Source organism: Oncorhynchus mykiss, chromosome 5 (genome assembly GCF_013265735.2).
Source record: "Oncorhynchus mykiss isolate Arlee chromosome 5, USDA_OmykA_1.1, whole genome shotgun sequence".
Classification (NCBI taxonomy): domain Eukaryota; kingdom Metazoa; phylum Chordata; class Actinopteri; order Salmoniformes; family Salmonidae; genus Oncorhynchus; species Oncorhynchus mykiss.
In genome coordinates this window covers 45,401,022-45,422,532 of record NC_048569.1, presented here as the reverse complement: position 1 = coordinate 45,422,532, position 21,511 = coordinate 45,401,022, and the positions used below count along the sequence as shown (strand labels likewise).

General features: G+C 43.8%; 1 protein-coding gene across 3 annotated transcripts in view; it reads left to right on the top strand.

Annotated features, from left to right (window-relative positions):
* Window positions 1-21,511, top strand: part of LOC110523936 (spermatid perinuclear RNA-binding protein) — a 129,413-nt gene that overhangs the window by 49,519 nt on the left and 58,383 nt on the right. For all 3 annotated transcript variants that reach the window (XM_021603094.2, XM_021603093.2, XM_021603091.2), the window contains one exon: window positions 9,687-9,865. In XM_021603094.2, coding sequence (XP_021458769.2) covers window positions 9,863-9,865 — 3 coding nt within the window. In that variant the 5' untranslated portion in view covers window positions 9,687-9,862. The remainder of the gene's footprint in view (window positions 1-9,686; window positions 9,866-21,511) is intronic.

The following is a 21,511-nucleotide window of genomic DNA, read 5'->3' as shown; positions in this document are numbered from 1 at the left end:
TTCGGTAAGGCCATTCTACTGCCAATGTTTGTCTACAGAGATTGCACGGCTGTGTGCTAAATTTTATACACCTGTCAGCAATGAGTGTGGCTGAAATAGCCGAATTCACTAATTTGAAGGGGTGTCCACATACTTTTGTACAGTGTATCATGCACGTTGGTACCTTCCTAGCAAACGTCCTCGCCAACTGATATTTGTATAGTATCAGCAGACGGTTATCTAAAGAGGACTAATCGGTAGCAAAACATGCTCAAGATAAATGTCCAACAAGATATTGTAACCTATAGCTTTCGTGACTCCAATGCTTGCGTAATTGCGCACAGGCACATCTGGAAAAGAGAGATTATATATAGCGGAAGAAGCTCATTCGTATTAACCCATCATTCGTGGTCTAAATATTAGGCCTAATACTGCGTTAAACGTATCATCACCAGCCAATGGGATCAGAGCATCGCACGCCTTCTCCCCTTTCAAACTCCCCACCATTTGCTTTGGCTAAAGAAAGATTCGTAGTTTAAATAGTAGTTTAATAGTTTAAACGATTGCATATGATTAACACGTCGTTTATTAGCTAAATATAAGAGCCGTTAAATATTTAGCCTACTTGTCAAAGTCAAGAATAAATGATTAAATGGCACGCGTTCCCCCCAGGCCAAATGCCAAATGAACAATAGGCAAGAACAGCTGAAGGACAGAACTACGTACATTTACATTGTGAGAATAAATGCATTAAAAAGCCTTTCTGTGAAGCTTTGTGATTGACAGGGACAAGTTTGATGTCGGACAATAGAGCGTTCATTATTTAAAAGCCGGTAAGATAAAAGGCAACGTTTCATACTGAGGCTTTTGGCGGGACTTAAACATAATACCGCAATCATGAATAACTCGCTTGGCAGAAATAAAAGTCTAGGCTTTGATACTGGCAGTACCTTTCAGATATAAAGAAAAAGCGGGCTACAAATTTGTCGGCATGGTAAATGGAGGGTTTTAGTCTTGGTTTGAATGGAATATTCGTGTGCGGAGTACATACCTGGTGTGGTTCTGCACTGTTTCAGTGTGATTTCTGGCTGCGGTGAGCTGGGAGGTCGGGCTGTGGTCTTGCAAGATGAGCTGACATATGATGGTGAATAGTTAATGTTATGGGGATATTTTGCTTCCACTGGTCCTGGGGGCCTTGTTAAAGTCAACGGCATCTTGAACTTTACCAAGTACCGGGACATTTTAGTCAAAAACCTGGTTGTCTCTGCCTGGCCGCAAGTGGATCAATCCAGCAAGACAACAACCCCAATCTTATCCAACGTTAAAGAAAAAGGCTCAGTGTCGTTATCCTGGAAGGGGAGGCTGCTGGAGTATTGAAAACAGGGGTGCCAATAATTCTGACCCCTATCTTTTTTTAAACGTTTTTTATTACTTGATAAACAAAATCTCTTTCTCTGAGAAATTCTATTGGTTTGCAATAATAGATTTTCTCCCTGGAAATTAGCATGCAGTAGTATAGCCCAGTCTTTTTTTGCTCAAGGGGTGCCAATAATTATGGGCCAGGCCGTATGACTAACACTGTAATGCTAGATTACAGACATTCTAATACTAGATACGTTATTTTGTATGACTGATCCTTCCTCACTACATTACATGCTAATTATATCAGTAAAAGTGGATCACTCATTTCTCAACCTTTGTTTCCAGTCAAATAAAAAATGTACAGTCAAACTCAGTGAGTCCCTGCTTTTGTTTGTAATTAAACTATAGTGTTTAGAGGGACAAAATAATGAGCAGCAATGGTAGTTAGGCCTAACTGCTATTCCATTCTGACTCCTGAGTGTTCTGTTGTGGTGTTAAGAGGAGAGCGTTGATGTCTGTGCGTGCGTGTGTGTATGCGTGCGTGTGCGCGTGTGTGTGTGTGTGTGTGTGCACGTGCGTGCGTGTGTGTTTACGTTCTAAGTGGCAGTACCCTGTTAGCGAGTGCTTATCCCCCTCCAGCTGGGTGGGAGATTGGCTTCCATGTTCCTCTCAGTCGCAGGTGAGCCTGTAATTGTTTGCAGCGGTAGGATTGCAGCCCGAGGCGCTGTGTACAGAGCCAGCTTCTCATTGACTGACAGACCCCCCCCCCTCTCTTTCCCCCCTCTCTTTCTCTCTCTCTCTCTCTTCTCTCTCTCTCTCTCTCCCCCCTCTCTTTCTCTCTCTCTTCTCTCTCTCTCTCTCTCTCTCTCTCTCTCTCTCCCCTCCAGGTGTGATCCTGCCTCTCTTTCTCTCTCTCTCTCTCTTCTCTCTCTCTCTCTCTCTCTCTCTCTCCTATCTCTCGCTCTCACTTTCTGTCTGTCGCTCCTTCTCTATCCTCTCTCTCTCAGTTCCTTTCTCTGTCTCTCTTTTTAATATTTCAGTCATTAATCAGAGCAGTGCTGCTTGGGAGCCTCACAGCCACCACCTCTTTATTCTTCTGTAATGATGGGATCCTCTCTTGGAGTAGTCTCGAAAAAGCCGACCCTATTCAACAGTGACCAGGGTCTGGTTTCAGTGATGGACCTCTTTTGGCAACTTTTATTGGAAAATAAATTGTTCCCGGGGGTAGGTCCTCTTCAGACAGACAACTCTCCCAACAAATCACGAGGCAGACATGCCAGGACGTTGCGATTCAAAACCAATGTTTGCAGGCAAAAAAAAACCTTTGCCCTGGAGTTGTTGCAAACTAGCCACTTGCCAAATGATCTCGTTAAAAATAACCTCCACGATCCACATCTCAATAGCTCCTTTTTCTTTGTATTTTATTTCGGTTAAAGTAGTGATGTAGACAGTGATGTAGTTTGTCTATGCCAGAAAAAGTCCATCCTTGAAACCTGACTCAAGTCAGAGAAAGAAGTAAAGGAGAGTGGGAGATGGAGGAAAAGGAGGTGTTATTGGCACCAGCACGTCTCTGCTCTGTGTGAGTCCATGGGTTAGAGAAGAAGACAATAAGGGAGACCACGGTAGAGGAGAGAAGAAGAGAGGATGGAGGAGTGGAGAGAGAATGGAGAAATGACAGGAGAGGGGGAGAGGAAAGCGTAAGAGAAGAGGAGAAAGAGGAGCAGGAGCTAGGAGAGGAGGGGTGGAGGGGGGGGGGGGGGAGCAGAGAGTTTTTTGTTTTCGGGGAAGGCAAGCCAGTCGGTCACAGCAGGCGTCTGTCTTTTTAAACCATCTCCTCTACCCAACAAGGCTTTTACTGTGTCAGTGCTCTCATCCAGAAACACTTAGGTTAAATACAGCCTCGCACATCTGTTCCCATGTTAATGTCTCCTCTCTGCTCCGCTCCGCTCCTTTCTGAACAAATCAAAGCCCTTCTAGGGGTCCTACACTATTCTGTCTGTACGCTGCTCGGCCTTGTGAGATGTTGACTGGGGAGTGAGGCCTACACAACCAAATCAGTCTCGTCTCATTGGCTCCATTGGCTTGCTGTTGATGTGATGACGTAGAACTGAACCACGCTGTCTGTCTGCAGTCCCACTCCATTATCCTCTGCAGAGGGAGCCCACTTGTTCTATGTGTGTGTGTGTTCTGTTCTGAGGGGCTGCGTTGACTATCCTCTCTGGTGTGTGTTTAATGGGGTTAATTGAGTTGTTTTAGATCGCTGGGCGACTAACTGGCCTGCTAGTCTAGGCTTATTAGTAAAAACTCATGCTTGGCCAAAAGTTTTGAGAATGACACAAATATGAATTTTCACAAAGTCTGCTGCCTCAGTTTGTATGATGGCAATTTGCATATACTCCAGAATGTTATGTAGAGTGATCAGATGAATTGCAATTAATTGCAAAGTCCCTCTTTGCCATGCAAATTAACTGAATCCCCAAAAAACATTTCCACTGCATTTCAGCCCTGCCACAAAAGGACCAGCTGACATCATGTCAGTGATTCTCTCGTTAACACAGGTGTGAGTGTTGACGAGGACAAGGCTGGAGATCACTCTGTCATGCTGATTGAATTTGAATAACAGACTGAAAGTTTCAAAAGGAGGCTGGTGCTTGGAATCATTGTTCTTCCTCTGCAAGGAAACACGTGCCGTCATCATTGCTTTGCACAAAAAGGGCTTCACAGGCAAGGATATTGCAGGCAAGGATATTGCTGCCAGTAAGATTGCACCAAAATCAACCATTTATCGGATCATCAAGAACTTCAAGGAGCGTGGTTCAATTGTTGTGAGGAAGGCTTCAGGGCGCCCAAGAAAGTCCAGCAAGCGCCAGAACCGTCTCCTAAAGTTGATTCAGCTGTGGGATCGGGCACCACCAGTACAGAGCTTGCTCAGGAATGGCAGCAGGCAGGTGTGAGTGCATCTGCACGCACAGTGAGGCGAAGACTTTTGGAGGATGGCCTGGTGTCAAGAAGGGCAGCAAAGAAGCCATTTCTCTCCAGGAAAAACATCAGGGACAGACTGATATTCTGCAAAAGGTACAGGGATTGGACTGCTGAGGACTGGGGTAAAATCATTTTCTCTGATGAATCCCCTTTCCGATTGTTTGGGGCATCCGGAAAAAAGCTTGTCTGGAGAAGACAAGGTGAGCACTACCATCAGTCCTGTGTCATGCCATCAGTGACCATTCATGTGTGGGGTTGCTTCTCAGCCAAGGGAGTGGGCTCACTCATAATTTTTCCTAAGAACACAGCCATGAATAAAGAATGGTACCAACACATCCTCCGAGAGCAACTTCTCCCAACCATCCAGGAACAGTTTGGTGATGAACAATGCCTTTTCCAGCATGATGGAGCACCTTGCCATAAGGCAAAAGTGATAACTAAGTGGCTCGGGGAACAAAACATTGATATTTTGGGTCCATGGCCAGGAAACTCCTCACACTTTAATCCCATTGAGAACTTGCGGTCAATCCTCAAGAGTCGGGTGCACAAACAAAAACCCACATATTCTGACAAACTCCAAGCATTGATTATGCAAGAATGAGCTGCCATCAGTCAGGATGTGGCCCAGAAGTTAATTGACAGCATGCCAGGGCGGATTGCAGAGGTCTTGAAAAAGAAGGGTCAACACTGCAAACATTGACTCTTTGCATTATTTCATGTAATTGTCAATAAACGCCTTTGACACTTATGAAATGCTTGTAATTATACTTCAGTATTCCATAGTAACATCTGACAAAAATATCTAAAGACACTGAAGCAGCAAACTTTGTGGAAATGAATATTTGTGTCATTCTCAAAACTTTTGGCCACGACTGTACAACCAGCTGAACATTTAACGGGATTCAATGGTCTCTGAAAGTATAGAACGCGCACTGTGAGCGATTAGTACTAGGCCCGTGTCTGGTGTTTACTGCGACGGCTGTTGAGAGAAGTCAAGTGTGTGTGTGTGTGTGTGTGTGTGTGTGTGTGTGTGTGTGTGTGCGCGCACGTTGTGGAGCACCGTGCTCTAAGATGAATAGCCTATAGCGGAGCAGCACAGATAGAGACCCTTCTTCCAGGGGACCCAACTGCTGCTGCTGTGTCACACGCTCAGCCACAGGCTCACAGAGCAGAGCAAGGGAAGGGCCTAAATTAACGTTATCTTATCAGCTCGTGCCAGTCAACCTATACTGACACACTCAACTGTTGTCCCTGGCTAGTCGTTTGCTAGATCGTATCTGGCCTATGTCATGTCGGCAAAACACACAGGGTGTAACCCAGGCCAACAAGATCTGTGCGCACGTGCGTTGCCCTTTTTTGTGTGTGTGGCTGTAAGAAGAAAAACAAGCGAAAGAGAAAAGGGAGAGAGGGCATTGTCAATACGACAATATTACATGTTCTCTTGTCAGGTGGTCTCCCGCATACGGACAGACAGACGGACGGACAGACAGACAGACAGAGAAAGGCTGGGCGATATGTTCTGAAAATCATATCTCGATTTTCTCAAACTAATGGGCGATTTGCGATATATATCTCCATTTTGTAAAATGTTTTCTCTAAATACACGTCGTTGCACAATTTCAAACAGTCAGGAATAATTGAATGAATTCAGGGTTTGTACATTTATACCTAGGCGAAATAAAAGCCTTCCGCAACAAGTCATTTAGTTTAAATAATGTCATTATTTGATCAAAATGGTTTAACCTGTGTTTTGCAACAATCACTGATCTGGCTTTCAACTCTGTCGATGCCCTTTTTAGTTACAAATGGAACAAGAACCATGCACAGTGCAGGTCTCAGCGCAAGTCTAGTCAACTTGGATCTAGGATCTATTTGCTTGTTAAGGTAGAACAGTTGAGCTGTTATGAATACACCCTCCTGTCCGTCTCCACCTGTTTGAACAACACGGCCTGTTCATTTTGTTTAGATGTTGAAATCAAGTGGCCTACCCAGGTAAGAAGATGCTTATTTCTCCAAATGAGAACGAGTTGTCAATTCCCTATATAAATCCATATTTTTTTATGCTCATTGCACATTTATAAATCACAGACTAGACAGCTAGCAGGAATTTTCCACAATAATGTTCATTGATACTCCCGTTGTAGTGGGGTCTGCTCTGTTCTCAACTTTGTCAGTTGAGACGTAAAAAGGGTATTGTTAGAAGGGGAAATCGACCGATTCTGTTGGACCAAACCTCAAACGCAAATACCAAGTTGAAACCGCTTGTTGTCAGGGAGGAAGATGTGATCTTTCATCTTTGTTGTTGTGAGTGGCAGGGGGATGGGCTTGGTGTCTGTGTGCGAGTGGGAAGGTGCACAAGTGCACACAGCACAGAAGGGGCGACGAAGGCATCATTTTGAATTCATCAAATTAATTCAATATATCGCCCAGCCCTAGGCTGGCTGCTGGCTCTTTGATAGCTGTGTGGTTTCCGTCTCGGTGGAGTCATTCCCATGGTTAAGTGGCTGTCACCCAGTTCATTTTCCTCAAGTCTGTAGGGCTAATGAGTTCACTACGGGCAGCAGAGGACAGGACAGGCTGCACGGGGCCGACTGCTGAAGAGCCATTTGTATTACACTCACAGGCGGGCAAGAAGGCACGTGCACGAACGCACGCTTGCACGTGCTAGCACGCACATAATCACACACACACACACACACACACACACACACACACACACACACACACACACACACATCGGCAGGTAGGACTCACTGTGATGTACACTTACCTTACAGATACTGCTCTCCTCTCACTGGTGGCTAGATGGAGGCTAGCTAGAATCAAAATATTTTTGCATGTCTGGAAAAGTGTCAGCGACTTCTTCACTCGCTTCAGAGAGTTTTCTCTTCGATCACAGCTTCAACAGGAGGGAATGAGAGGAGCTGCTTCGTGTCACTGCACAGAAACGTAGAAATGTCATCATACTGGTTACAGCATCCTTCTCTCTCCAGGTGATTTGGTATTTGCCAAACTAGTAGGCCTCGTGTTGGGCAACTTCTATTATTTACATAACTACACCCCCTTTAGTTGATGAATGCGTTCGTTGTGTTTCACATGAACAGGTTAGGTGATACTGGATCTCTCTGTTCTCAACTGAAAGTTGTTGCCGTGACCCGCCCACATCTCCCATCCCCCATTGTTGTTATGTTATGACTATTATCTACTTCCTGGTGAAGTTTCGCATAATGGTTCTTGAGTGGGCGAGGTCACTTCCTGTTATGAGACTGTGACATGTGACCAGGCCATATCTGGATAGTATCACTGTGAGTTTAAATGTAAACACAAAGTGAGCTTTTTCATAAAGTGGAGCCATTATAGCCTGGACCCAGATCTGTTTGTAAATAACCAAATGTATTTATATAGCCCTTTTCTCAACAGCAGTTGTCACAAAGTGCTTATAAAAAAACCGAGCCTAAAACCCCAGAGAGCAAGCAATGCAGATATAGAGGCATGGTGGCTAGAAAAAACTCAGGAACCAGGCTCTGAGGGGTGCCCAGTCCTCTTCTGGCTGTGCCAGGTGGAGATGATTAAAGTACATGGCCATTAAGGCCAGATCGTTCTTCAAAATGCTCAAACGTTCATAGAAGACCACCTGTCTTGTGCTGTCTTGCCAACTCATATAGTCACAATGACTGGTCGCAATGATCTGGAACTAGGCTAGAGCCATGACAGTTGATAGAAAACTACACTTATGGGAACCACCATGTGTGACTAAACCAAGGGTGTTTAGTGTTTACAACAATCCTTAACGACAGCCGTGAACCCATACAGCTCCTCCATACAGCTCCTCCATACAGCTCCTCCATACAGCTCCTCCATACAGCTCCTTTCATTTTGCTCCTCCATACAGCTCCTCCATACAGCTCCTTCATACAGCTCCTCCATACAGTTCCTCCATACAGCTCCTCCATACAGCTCCTCCACACAGTTCCCGTGGTGTGGTGTTGCTTTAGTGGTGTTGTGTGTGGTTGGTGGATGGTTGGTTGGTCCAGCAGCACCCAGTCAAAAACACTGCAGTGCAGAGCAGCTAGAGAGACTGCTGGATTGTGTGTCAGGAGTCAAGAGTGTCCTAGTTGATGGATATTGATGATGGATATTGAGACACGGGGGACCCTAACGGCATTCCATACAGGACAGGGCGGGGAGGATTGGGTAGGGTTTCACCTCTGCTATACGGCTGTTGTTTACGACAAGAGGTTAAATCCCCAATGTATCTGCCCTCTGCCCTCTTGACGCATGGAGCTGGAGGGCGTGTGACCTGTGTATGTGTCCTATCTTCCTGGGCGTCTCTCCCTGGGCCTCCAGCCCTCCCCCTTGCCCGCGTGCCACGTAGCACAGCCTGGCGTAGCTGCCTAGTTGACCTAATCCATGGGAATGGAGATTGTTTTCCAGGGAAACCACATTAGGAACATGGCTGGATTAATGCAGATGACCAGCGGGATTAACGGGTCAAACTTTACCCTGACTGACTCCCCTGGTTAATCTGTGATACATAGACGATAGTTGATGATTATGATGAATAGGAGTTAATCTGCTCGGCCGAATGGTTCCAATAAAAGGAGCAGACGAGGCCAGAGAAAGGAGAGTACGGGGAAGAGCTGACAGACCGATAGGACAGGCTTGAGTGGGCAGTGGAATAATTTAGGCTAGATAAATCACCCAAACTGGAGCGGAGCGTTTTTTGAATATGTGTGTGTGTGGTGCGTTGGCTTATCTGTCTGTCATTGTGTGTTTGTGTATGTATCTGTCAGTGTGTGTGTGTGTGTATGTATGTGTGCGTATCAGCCTATAAAAACAAGCGTAGCATCATGAAATATGAATAAGACCCGACCGTCTCGTCTTTAGTTTAGCCGCGCTCTCTCATCTCCTCTTACTCCACCAGCAGACAAAGACTAGGCCCTAACCCCTGCAGAGAAGAGTGTGTGTGTGTGTGTGTGTGTGTGTGTGTGTGTGTGTGTGCGCTCGCGTGTTATGAATGAAACAGGAAAGGGAGTGTGTGTACAGTATCAGCTGAGTGCAGATGGGGAGGTGTAGATGAGACACGGGGTTTGAAGCTTTAACAAAAAGAGGAAGGGGGCAAAGAGAGAGTATGTATTACTGCAGCTGCAATGTTTTTTTCTGCATAAAAAAATGGGCTTAGGTGGTGGGTGTTTGTGGGGGGGGGGTGCGACAATGGCCGCGAATCGTGAATCTCAATGATCAGTCTTTCCCTTTGTCTCTCTCGTTTCTCCCTCATCCCTCTCTCTGCCTCTCGCCATCCATCTCTCTCTCTCTCTCTCTCTCCTCCCTCTCTCTCACTCCCTCCCTCCCTCCATCTCCAGGTGAGACAGAGGGAAGCAGATCAGGTCTGTAGGCAGGGGGCTCTGAGGGGAGCGTATGAGGAGGAGTCAGAGAGCAGAGGAGACCCCTGACCTGTCCTGACAACACAGAGCTGCCCCGGCAACACACCCGGGCCACACAAGGAGACGGACAAGGAGCACCCACTCCTTTCGCAGGCATGGTAAGTAGTGTGTGTGTGTGTTTTTGCTTGTGCAAGAGCTTCCTGTCAGAATGTTTAGGATGAGTGCGTAGTGTCAATATCAAGAGTTTAAGAAAATGCCATATATGGATTTTTCAGAAATGTTGGTAAATTTGAATGAATTAAGAACACATCTTGTGAAAGAGAGAGCTTTTATTGTTTCTTCTTAAGGGCTTGTGAAAAGACAGTACCAGTCAAACTTTGGACACTCCTACTCATTACAATTTTTTTATATATATTTTTACTATTTTCTACATTGTATAATAATAGTGAAGACATCAAAATGATGAAATAACACATGTAGTAACCAACAAATATTTGATATTCTTCAAAGTAGCCGTCCGCTTTGCCTTGATGACAGCTTTGCACATTCTCTCAACCAGCTTCATGAAGTAGTCACCTGGAATTTATTTCAATTAACACGTGTGCCTTGTTAAAAGTTAATTTGTGGAATTTTTCCTTCTTAACCTCTAGCGTCGAGCAATCCCGTATCCGGGAGAGTAATCATAGCCTCAAGCTCATTACCATAACGCAACGTTTCCTATTCATGAAAATCGCAAATGAAATGAAATAAATATATTGAAACACAAGCTTAGCCTTTTTCTTAACAACACTGTCATCTCAGATTTTCAAAATATGCTTTAACTAAAGCTACACAAGCATTTGTGTAAGAGTATTGATAGCATAGCATAGCATTAAGCCTAGCATTCAGCATGCAACATTTTCACAAAAACAAGAAAAGCATTCAAATAAAATAATTTACCTTTGAAGAACTTCGGATGTTTTCAATGACGAGACTCTCAGTTAGATAGCAAATGTTCATTTTTTCCCAAAAATATTATTTGTGTAAGAGAAATAGCTCAGTTTTGTTCATCACGTTTGGCTAAGAAAAAAAAACGAAAATGCAGTCACTTACAACGCCAAACTTTTTCCCAAATTAGCTCCATAATATCGACAGAAACATGGCAAACGTTGTTTAGAATCAATCCTCAAGGTGTTTTTCACATATCTATTCGATAATCTATCAGTGGTGGCAGCTGGCTTCTCATCAGAAGAAAACTGAAAAATACTGCAGCTGGAGATTACGCAATAATTGCGACGGAGGACACCAAGCGACCACCTGGTAAATGTAGTCTCTTATGGTCAATCTTCCAATGATATGCCTACAAATACGTCACAATGATGCAGACACCTTGGGGAAAACGTGGAAAGGGTAAGCTGACTCCTAGCTCCGTCACAGCCATATAAGGAGTCATTGCCATGATGCGGTTTCAAAAAATGCGGCACTTCCTGATTGTATTTTTATCTGGGTTTTTTCTGTAACATCAGTTCTGTGGCACTCACAGACAATATCTTTGTAGTTTTGGAAACGTAAGAGTTTTCTTTCCAAAGCTGTCAATTATATGCATAGTCAAGCATCTTTTTGTGACAAAATATCTTGTTTAAAATGGGAACGTTTTTCATCCAAAAATTAAAAGAGCGCCCCCTATATCGAAGAAGTTAAATGCGTTTGAGCCAATCAGTTGTGTTGTGACATGGTAGGGGTGGTATACAAAAGATAGCCCTATTTCGTAAAAGACCAAGCCCGTATTATGGCAAGAACAGCTCATATAAGCAAAGAGAAACAACAGTCCATCATTACATTAAGACATGAAGGTCAGTCAATCTGGAAAATTTTAAGAACTTTAAAAGTTTCTTTAAGTACAGTCGCAAAAACTATCAAGCGCTATGATGAAACTGTCTCTCATGAGGACGGCCACAGGAAAGGAAGACCCAGAGTTACCTCTGCTGCAGAGGATAAGTTCATTAAAGTTATCAGCCCCAGTTATCAGCCCCAGTAACAAACACATCTCAACATCAACAGTTCAGAGAAGACTGCGTGAATCAGGCCTTCATGGTCAAATTGCTGCAAATAAACCACTACTAAAGGACACCAATAATAAGAAGAGACTTGCTTGGGCCAAGAAACACGAGCAATGGACATAAGACCGGTGGAAATCTGTCCTTTGGTCCAATGAGTCCAAATTTGAGATTTTGCATTCCAACTGCCATGTCTTTGTGAGACGCAGAGTAGGTGAACAGATGATCTCTGCATGTGTGGTTCCCACCGTAAAACATGGAGGGGGAGGTGTGAGGGTGATTTGCTGGTAACCCTGTCAGTGATTTATTTAGAATTCAAGGCACACTTACCCAGCATGGCTACTGCAGCGACACGCCATCCCATCTGGTTTGCGCTTAGTGGGACTATCATTTGTATTTCAACAGGACAATGACCCAACACACCTCCAGGCTGTGTAAGGGCTATTTGACCAAGAAGGAGAGTGATGGAGTGCTGCATCAGATGACCTGGCCTCCACAATCACCCGACCTTAACCCAATTGAGATAGTTTGGGATGAGTTGGACCGCAGAGCGAAGGAAAAGCAGCCAACAAGTGCTCACCATATGTGGGAACTCCTTCAAGACTGTTGGAAAAGCATTCCAGGTGAAGCTGGTTGAGAGAATGCTGTCATCAAGGCAAAGAGAGGCTACTTTGAAGAATCTAAAATATATTTGGATTTGTTTAACCTCTCTAGGGTATGTGGCCAACATCCAGTGAGATTGCAGAGCGCCAAATTCTAATACAGAAATACTCATTATAAAAATTCAGAAAAGATACAACTATTTTACATAGGTTTAAAGATTAACTTCTTGTGAATCCAACCACGGTGTCAGATTTTAAAAATACTTTACAGCGAAAGCATACCGTACAATTATTTGAGAACATAGCCCAGCAGACAAATCATTACAAACAGTAACAAGCCAAGTAGAAGAGTTACACAAGTCAGAAATAGAGATCAAATTAATCACTTACCTTTGATGACCTTCATATGTTTGCACTCAGAAGACATTCATATATTCAATAAATGTTCCTTTTGTTCGATAAATTCCCTCTTTATATCCGAAAACCTCCGTTTTGTTTGCGCATTTTCTTCAGTAATCCACAGGCTCAAACGTAGTCACAACAGGCAGACAAAAAATCAAAATTGTATCCGTAAAGTTCATAGAAACAACAGAAATAGAAACAATGTTTATATTCAATCCTCAGGTTGTTTGTAGCCTAAATAATCTATAATATTTCAACCAGACAATAACGTCGTCAATATAAAAGGTTAACAAGAAAGGCACTCTCTCGGTCGAGCGCATGAAAAAGCTCTGTGACACGGCAGGGTCCACTCATTCAGACTGCTCTTACTCCCTAATTTTTCAGAATACAAGCCTGAAACAATTTCTAAACACTGTTGACATCTAGTGGAAGGCATTGCAATTTGAGTCCTAGTGGAAGGAACTGCAATTTGAGTCCTAAGTCAATGGATACTGTAATGGCATTGAATAGAAAACTCCAACAACAACAAAATCCTACTTCCTGAATGGATTTTTCTCAGGGTTTCGCCTGCCAAATCAGTTCTGTTATACTCACAGACATCATTTTAACAGTTTTGGAAACTTTAGAGTGTTTTCTATCAATATCTACTAATTATATGCATATCTTATCTTCTGGGCCTGAGTAGAAGGCAGTTTAATTTGGCCATGCTTTTCTTCCAAAATTCCAAATTCTGCCCCCTACCCTAGAGAAGTTAACACTTTTTGGGTTACTATATCAATCAAATGTATTTATAAAGCCCTTCTTACATCCGCTGATGTCACAAAGTGCTGTACAGAAACCCAGCCTAAAACCCCAACAGCAAGCAATGTAGGTGTAGAAGCACGGTGGCTAGGAAAAACTCCCTAGAAAGGCCGGAACCTAGGAAATAACCTAGAGAGGAATGAGGGGTGGCCAGTCCTCTTCTGGCTGTGCCGATTGGAGATTGTAACAGAACAATGCCAAGATGTTCAAGCGTTCATAGATGACCAGCAGGATCAAATAATAATAATCACAGTGGTTGTAGAGGGTGCAACAGGTCAGCACCTCAGGAGTAAATGTCAGTTAACTTTTCATAGCCGATCATTCAGAGTATCTCTACCGCTCCTGCTGTCTCTAAAGAGTTGAAAACAGCAGGTCAGGGACAGGCAGCACGTCCGGTGAACAGGTCAGGGTTCCATAGCCGCAGGCAGAACAGTTGAAACTGGAGCAGCAGAAATACCAGGTGGACTGGGGACAGCAAGGAGTCATCAGGCCAGGTAGTCCTGAAGCATGGTCGAGGGGTCAGGTCCCCAGAGAGAGAGGGAGAAAGAAAGAACGAAAGAAAGAAAGAAAGAAAGAGAGAAAGAAAGAGAGAAAAATAGAGAGAGAATGAGAGAGAGAGCATACTTCAATTCCCACAGGACACTGGATAAGACAGGAGAAATACTCCAGATTTAACAGACTGACCCAAGCCCCCCGACACATAAACTATTGCAGCATAAATGCTGGAGGCTGAGACAGGAGGGGTCATATGATTCCATATGTGTTATTTCATAGTTTTGATGTCTTCACTATTATTCTACAATGTAGAAAATACTATTAAAAAAAATAGGAAAAACCCTAAAATGAGTAGGTGTGTCCAAACTTTTGACTGGTACTGTATATATATTGCAAGATAATATTATTTTAGAGAGACAAATAATCAATGTTTTGGGGCAAAAAGCTATATAGCCTACAGAACTATAGAAAAAGTATTCAGATTGGGTTTTAAACAGTTACATGTAATAAAGTATCGATACATAATAAATAAATAAATACATTTTCAAATAATCACTTTATTTCAACTAAATGTCCCAACTCTCTAAACAGATGGCTTTGGATAAAGCACATATTGTGTTTAGCAAAAAAACACATTTTAAGACAATGTTTAAAAAATATGAAAGCAGCCATAATTCATACATATAGACAGGGACCCATGAACATTCATTTCAGACAGGGACCCATGAACATTCATTTCAGACAGGGACCCATGAGCATTCATTTCAGACAGGGACCCATGAGCATTTATTTCAGACAGGGACCCACGAGCATTCATTTCAGACAGGGACCCACGAGCATTCATTTCAGACAGGGACCCACGAGCATTCATTTCAGACAAGGACCCATGAGCATTTATTTCAGACAGGGACCCACGAGCATTCATTTCAGACAGGGACCCACGAGCATTCATTTCAGACAGGGACCCACGAGCATTCATTTCAGACAGGGACCCAAGAGCATTCATTTCAGACAGGGACCCACGAGCATTAATTTTAGACATGGACCCAAGAGCATTAATTTTAGACAGGGACCCACAAGCATTAATTTTAGACGGGGACCCATGAGAATTCATCACATGCAAATGTGAAAAATTGGCGTTTATCGTGTTTTGGAATCAAACTCTTCACACGTTCATCTCTTTTGTTACACCATGAAAGCTGGGACTATTTTCTACAGTAGGCATACGTACATACAGCTCAATGCAGTGCTTGCTCAGTAGATCACAAACCGGGAAGTCTGTTGAATATCTTCAACATATACAGTATATTTTTTATATTTATTTAACATATTTTACCAGGCAGGTCAATTAAGAACAAATTCTTATTTACAATGACGGCCTGGCAAAAGGCCACCATAGATGCTTACTAAGATGAATTATTTGTTATTTGTTGTTATTTATTTCATTTTTGTTAAGTCTTTAAAAAAAGAAATGTTTTATTTAAGCTGCATTGTTGTTTAGGGGCTTGTAAGTAAGCATTTCACTGTAATGTCTACATCTGTTCGATTCGGCGCATGTGACAAATGCAATTGGATTTGATTGTGGTAATGTCACAGTGAAGACACAGTGAGGTTGGCTGCAGGTAAGGGGAAGGTGGGAGGTGTGTAATATTACTCTGAGCAGTAAAGGACCAGTTGGACCAGTTGGGCCAAGAGAGGTCGATCTGATAAGAGGAGTGCCACCGTGAAACATTGCAGTGCCGATTGCTGTGTGTCTGTGAGAAGAAGTCTGCCTGACGATGTAGCACTATTGAACATCAGCAAAGAGAGGGGGGGGGGAAGAAAACGAGAGAGAGGAGATGAACAGGGAGAAAGAGAGAGGACAAGAGAGGATAAGGTAAGGAGTCAGAGGAAGGAGAGAGAGGGGGGAATTAGAAAGGAGAGGAAGAGAACAAGGGACAGAGAGAGGTGGAGGAAGAGAAGAGAGAGATCAGGGATTGATTAATGGTCCCTACCCCTGACTCTGGAGTTGAGCCTCAGGGGAGTGCAGGCAGCAACATGAATTATTAAAAACTGGAGGGGTGGACAGGGTGGGAGGGAAGGCGGAGGGTGTTCATAAATAACCCTTGATGATGAGGGCCGTGCTAACGCTAGCTGGGCTGGTAAGGAGAGTGGGGATGACCTTGGAGCTCAAACACTCTGCACTGCAAAGCCACAGCACAGTGTTCTGCTTCCTTATTGTCTTTTCATTGGATTTTCCCTCCGTGTGTACACACCCAGATATATATAAGCACAGACACACGCACACGCGTGCGCGCGCACACACACTCACACAATCCCTCTAGGATCTCCATCTCTATCTATCGCCAGGGACGGTGGGGCGACCTTGTTAATCCTCAGTTCCTTGTCAGCTTTGCTCTGCCCAGGTAGTCAGTTAAATGGCACTCGGAGACAAGGCAAAGTCAGCGGATCTCTTTAACACCCTGAAGCCATAACCCTTTACTGCAGCCCATAAACACTAATACTGAACACGGTCACATTACGAGAGGCAAAGAGCAGAAATGAATATCATTAGCTAGGCTACCTGGGCCCGTATTTCAGAAGTGTCTGAAAGTGCTGATCAAGGATCAGGTCCCGCCTCCCAATTCTTTATGATTTTAAAGGCCAAACCGATCCGAGGTCAGCACTCCTACTCTTAAGATGCGGTGTGCGTGTGCCTGCCCTGTGCAAGTCTGTGTGTGCGCATGTGTTTGCGCCTGTGCACGTGCGTGTGTTAATTTGAAAGGCTGTTAAAAAAAACACAATAAAACGGGGCCATCTTTTGTGCAAGAGCTGCCAAGCGCAGTGCTGGTAAATCACAGGATGAATTTTTAATGCAATCTGCCTGGGGCTGATCATACCCCTCTCCTCTCTCTGCCTTGTCGCTCTTCTGTCCCAAACTATGCATTCACCACGCACAGCTTCTCTCGCTGTGCACTCGGCAATCGTTAAGGCCACGCGACACACACCCTACACAGGCATGACACACGCCAGTGTTGCGACACACACTCCACATGTGTGGCACGCACACACAAATTGTGTGCGCATACAGACATGATACACACCTCTGTGCTTTACACTGGTGCTACACGCATCACTGAACAGCGTGTCTGTCAGCGGAGGCTGCCCGAAGGGGAGGACGGGCTCATAGTAATGGCTGGCGCCGAGCGGATGGAATCATCGAACACACGGACACCACGTGTTTGATGCCCTTCCATTGATTCCGTCTCCAGCCATAGCCACGAGCCCGTCCCCCCAAATTAAGGTGCCACCAACCTCCTGAGGTGTGCATATGGTTCCCAACAGACCAACAACACTCTCTCGCACGGCTCTCACTACACACTAGTTGCTGTGTACCATACACGCACACACAATCTCCTGGTCTGCACACTTGTTTCGCCAGTTTATGGTGGAATAGCGAGTGGAAACAGAGCTACCAGACCAGTAAGTGGGTATATAGCAACGACTTGGAGTGTGCATTGCATACTGTACGTTGGGCTGAAGATGTTTATTATTGGAGGGCAGAGCACATTTACTATACAGCAGAGCACCACGAGTAGTAAGCCGTCTATTGTGTTTATGTGTTGTGGGCTAACTGGTTCTAATTGGTGTGGTGTAATTGCAGGAGCAAGGGGAGAGCAAAGGTCAACACTCTGGGTAGTTGGCACACATTCACACACACACACACACACACGGACAGCAACAACACCCCGCTGGGCACACACTGGTTGAATCAACGTTGCTTCCGCGTTTATTTCAGTGAAACGTGGACTAGACGTTGAATTGACACTTGAATTGACGTCTGTGTCAAGCGGGAACATACTCCCTCCGCGGAGTCCGCAGTGTGAACACAAAAACATGTACAGGGCTCGACATTCAGGTGCGTTTGCCAGTGGGACACCAGGCCTGTGCCAGCTGAAAGTTACTTGCCCGGATGGAAAAAAATATTCTGGCCTGGGTTAAGATCTGGCAGGAAAGCGAATGATGCGCGCATCGTTTTTCAACAGCAGGTGATTCTATTTTCATTTGGGCTGAGCAAGTAGCCTACACGGGGTTCATGCAGACATTGGCAAGTCAAATTCAAGGACTTTGTCAAGGATCTGAGTTTTATATTTGTTGTAATAGAATAAAACTCCCCACAAAATGTAAGCTACAAAAGTATGCATTACCACTTTAACAATAATGCTTTTTATTTATTTATAGGCCTGTACCTTATTTATAGGCCTGTACCTTATTTATAGGCCTGTACCTTATTGACATGTACCTTATTTATAGGCCTGTACCTTATTTATAGGCCTGTACCTTATTGACATGTACCTTATTTATAGGCCTGCACCTTATTTATAGGCCTGTACCTTATTTATAGGCCTGTATCTTATTGACATGTACCTTATTTATAGGCCTGTACCTTATTTATAGGCCTGTACCTTATTTATAGGCCTGTACCTTATTGACATGTACCTTATTTATAGGCCTGTACCTTATTTATAGGCCTGTACCTTATTGACATGTACCTTATTTATAGGCCTGTACCTTATTGACATGTACCTTATTCATATGCCTGCACCTTATTTATAGGCCTGTACCTTATTTATAGGCCTGTACCTTATTTATAGGCCTGTACCTTATTGACATGTACCTTATTTATAGGCCTGTACCTTATTTATAGGCCTGTACCTTATTGACATGTACATTATTTATAGGCCTGTACCTTATTTATAGGCCTGTACCTTATTTATAGGCCTGTACCTTATTTATAGGCCTGTACCTTATTGACATGTACCTTATTTATAGGCCTGTACCTTATTTATAGGCCTGTACCTTATTTATAGGCCTGTACCTTATTGACATGTACCTTATTTATAGGCCTGTACCTTATTGACATGTACATTATTTATAGGCCTGTACCTTATTTATAGGCCTGGACCTTATTTATAGGCCTGTACCTTATTTATAGGCCTGTACCTTATTGACATGTACCTTATTTATAGGCCTGTACCTTATTTATAGGCCTGTACCTTATTTATAGGCCTGTACCTTATTTATAGGCCTGTACCTTATTGACATGTACCTTATTTATAGGCCTGTACCTTATTGACATGTACCTTATTTATAGGCCTGTACCTTATTTATAGGCCTGTACCTTATTTATAGGCCTGTACCTTATCATTCTAATATATGTCAGAATAAGGTGGGCGTTGCCTGGCTAAATAGACTGCATCCACCGGCAGATGCTCCCGACACAAACACACGAATGAAGTCTGTCCATGTGGTAACTAGTCAGTCTTGCCATTTGAGATGTTGGAAGAGTTATTTAGGGGTATCACGTGTGATAAAAAAGCAAGAAGGAAACAGGTTTCCCTTTGTTATGGAACGCTTGTCTGATTTTTCAGGTAGGCTATTCCGTGGCATGACGACTGAATTTCGCATCGCAAATCTTCCACCGAGACTTTTAACTTTTGAAATACCTGGTTTGCATACCCATTCTTTCCTTGGCATTTACCTGCGGATATCATAACTTGGAACATCTTTCCTACGGCTTTCTTACCCATACCGCTGTCTTCAACAACCAGCTGATGGAGAGCTGAGCAATCTCTCTGCCCAACAGATTATCTCAAACTAGACTATATGTGTGCGGCTTGCGTTGTGTGTGGTAAGTAATGGACATAGTGAATTAACAGCTTCTGGAATTCAATCCTTTTTAATAAAAAAAATAAATAAATCTATTATATAGCCTAGATAAAATCTCACATTATTACGGGATGATCGACTGGCCCAGAGGGATTCCACAACCTCCCTGGGCCAGCGGGCAGCCGTGAATGTCGACCCCGCATGTACACACTGTCATCTCTCACAGATATATTTTGTTACGTTACAGCCTTATTCTGAAATTGATAAAATACCCCCCCAAAGAATCTCTCTGTATTTTACTCCGTTCATTTTCTCCCAGTCCCTGCTGCTGAAAAACATCCCCACAGGATGATGCTGCCACCACCATGCTTCACCGTAGGGATGGTGCCAGGTTTCCTCCAGACATGACTCTTGGCATTCAGGCAATCTTGGTTTCATCAGACAAGAGAATCTTGTTTCTCATGGTCTGAGAGTCCTTTAGGTGCCTTTTGGCAAACTCCAAGTGCGCTGTCATGTGCCTTTTACTGAGAAGTGGCTTCCGTCTGGCCACTCTACCATAAATGCCTGATTGATGGAGTGCTGCAGAGATGGTTGTCCTTCTGGAAGGTTCTCCCATCTCCACAGAGGAACTCAAGAGCTCTGTCAGAGTGACCATCAGGTTCTTGACCAACTCCCTGACCAAGGCCCGTCTCCCCCGATTGCTCCAGTTTTGCCGGGCAGCCAGCTCTAGTTAGCGTCTTGGTGGTTCCAAACTTTTTCCATTTAAGAATGATGGAGGCCAGTGTGTTCTTGGGGACCTTCAATGCTTTTTGTCATTATGGGGTATTGTGTGTAGATAAGGAGAAAGAAAAAAAAAACAATTGAATCAATTCTAGAATAAGGCTGTGACAATGTGAAAAAAGTCAAGGGGTCTGAATACATTCTGAATGCTTTGTATAGGCTACACACAGGTACACTGTGGTTCACCTTCAGTTCATATCCTTAACCACACACGCGACCTATAGCTGTGAAAGTGAACATTTGTGGTTTGCCTGTAGATACAGTTGAATGAGTGTCTCTGGACTGTTGATGAGACTGCTTTAACACAGTAGGCAAGTGAGGGACAGTTCCCTGTTTTACCTTAAGCTCGTGCCTGTCTCTTCCCCTCCACTCACACCTGTGGCTGTGAAAGTAGTAGTAGGCTATATGTTATTGATATTTGTGGGATAGTTAGTCAGACTGAGGCCAGTCCCCTCCCCTTTGTGTAGTAGATTGTTGACAGTAGTCTCCTGTGTGGCATTGATACCAGACTAGCTGACAGGTCTGGGGGTGTGTGTGTGTGTGTGTGTGTGTGTGTGTGTGTGTGTGTGTATTTATATATAGATAGTGTAGCCAAACCGCATTGTGTAGGTGTGTGTGTAAATATATATTAATATAAATAGTGTAGCCAAACCGCATTGTGTGTGGCCAAGTGATGACGACTCCCAGTGGACTACTATTTCAACTCTGTTCAAAAAGGCATTAAACATTTCTAATGTAGAGGATCTGTGGACAATATTACTAATAGTATGTGTTGTGGTGGGAAACCTTTAAGGCCCTTCCAGGCTCTTCTAGCTAAGTAGCTCCTCCTTATACATTATTTATACCACGTCTATGAAGTGCAAGAATACAGCCTATTTCAGTTTAAATTGTACTTTTTACATTTATTTTGACGTTTTAGTGTGTTCAAATTGAGCAGAATCCCTGTATTTCAGCTAATTCTCCAGTCTCGGGAGGTGTGCTCTTCAATCCTCGGTGATAGTAAACTAATTTCTAATTCATTTACTCCCCATCCTGCTTT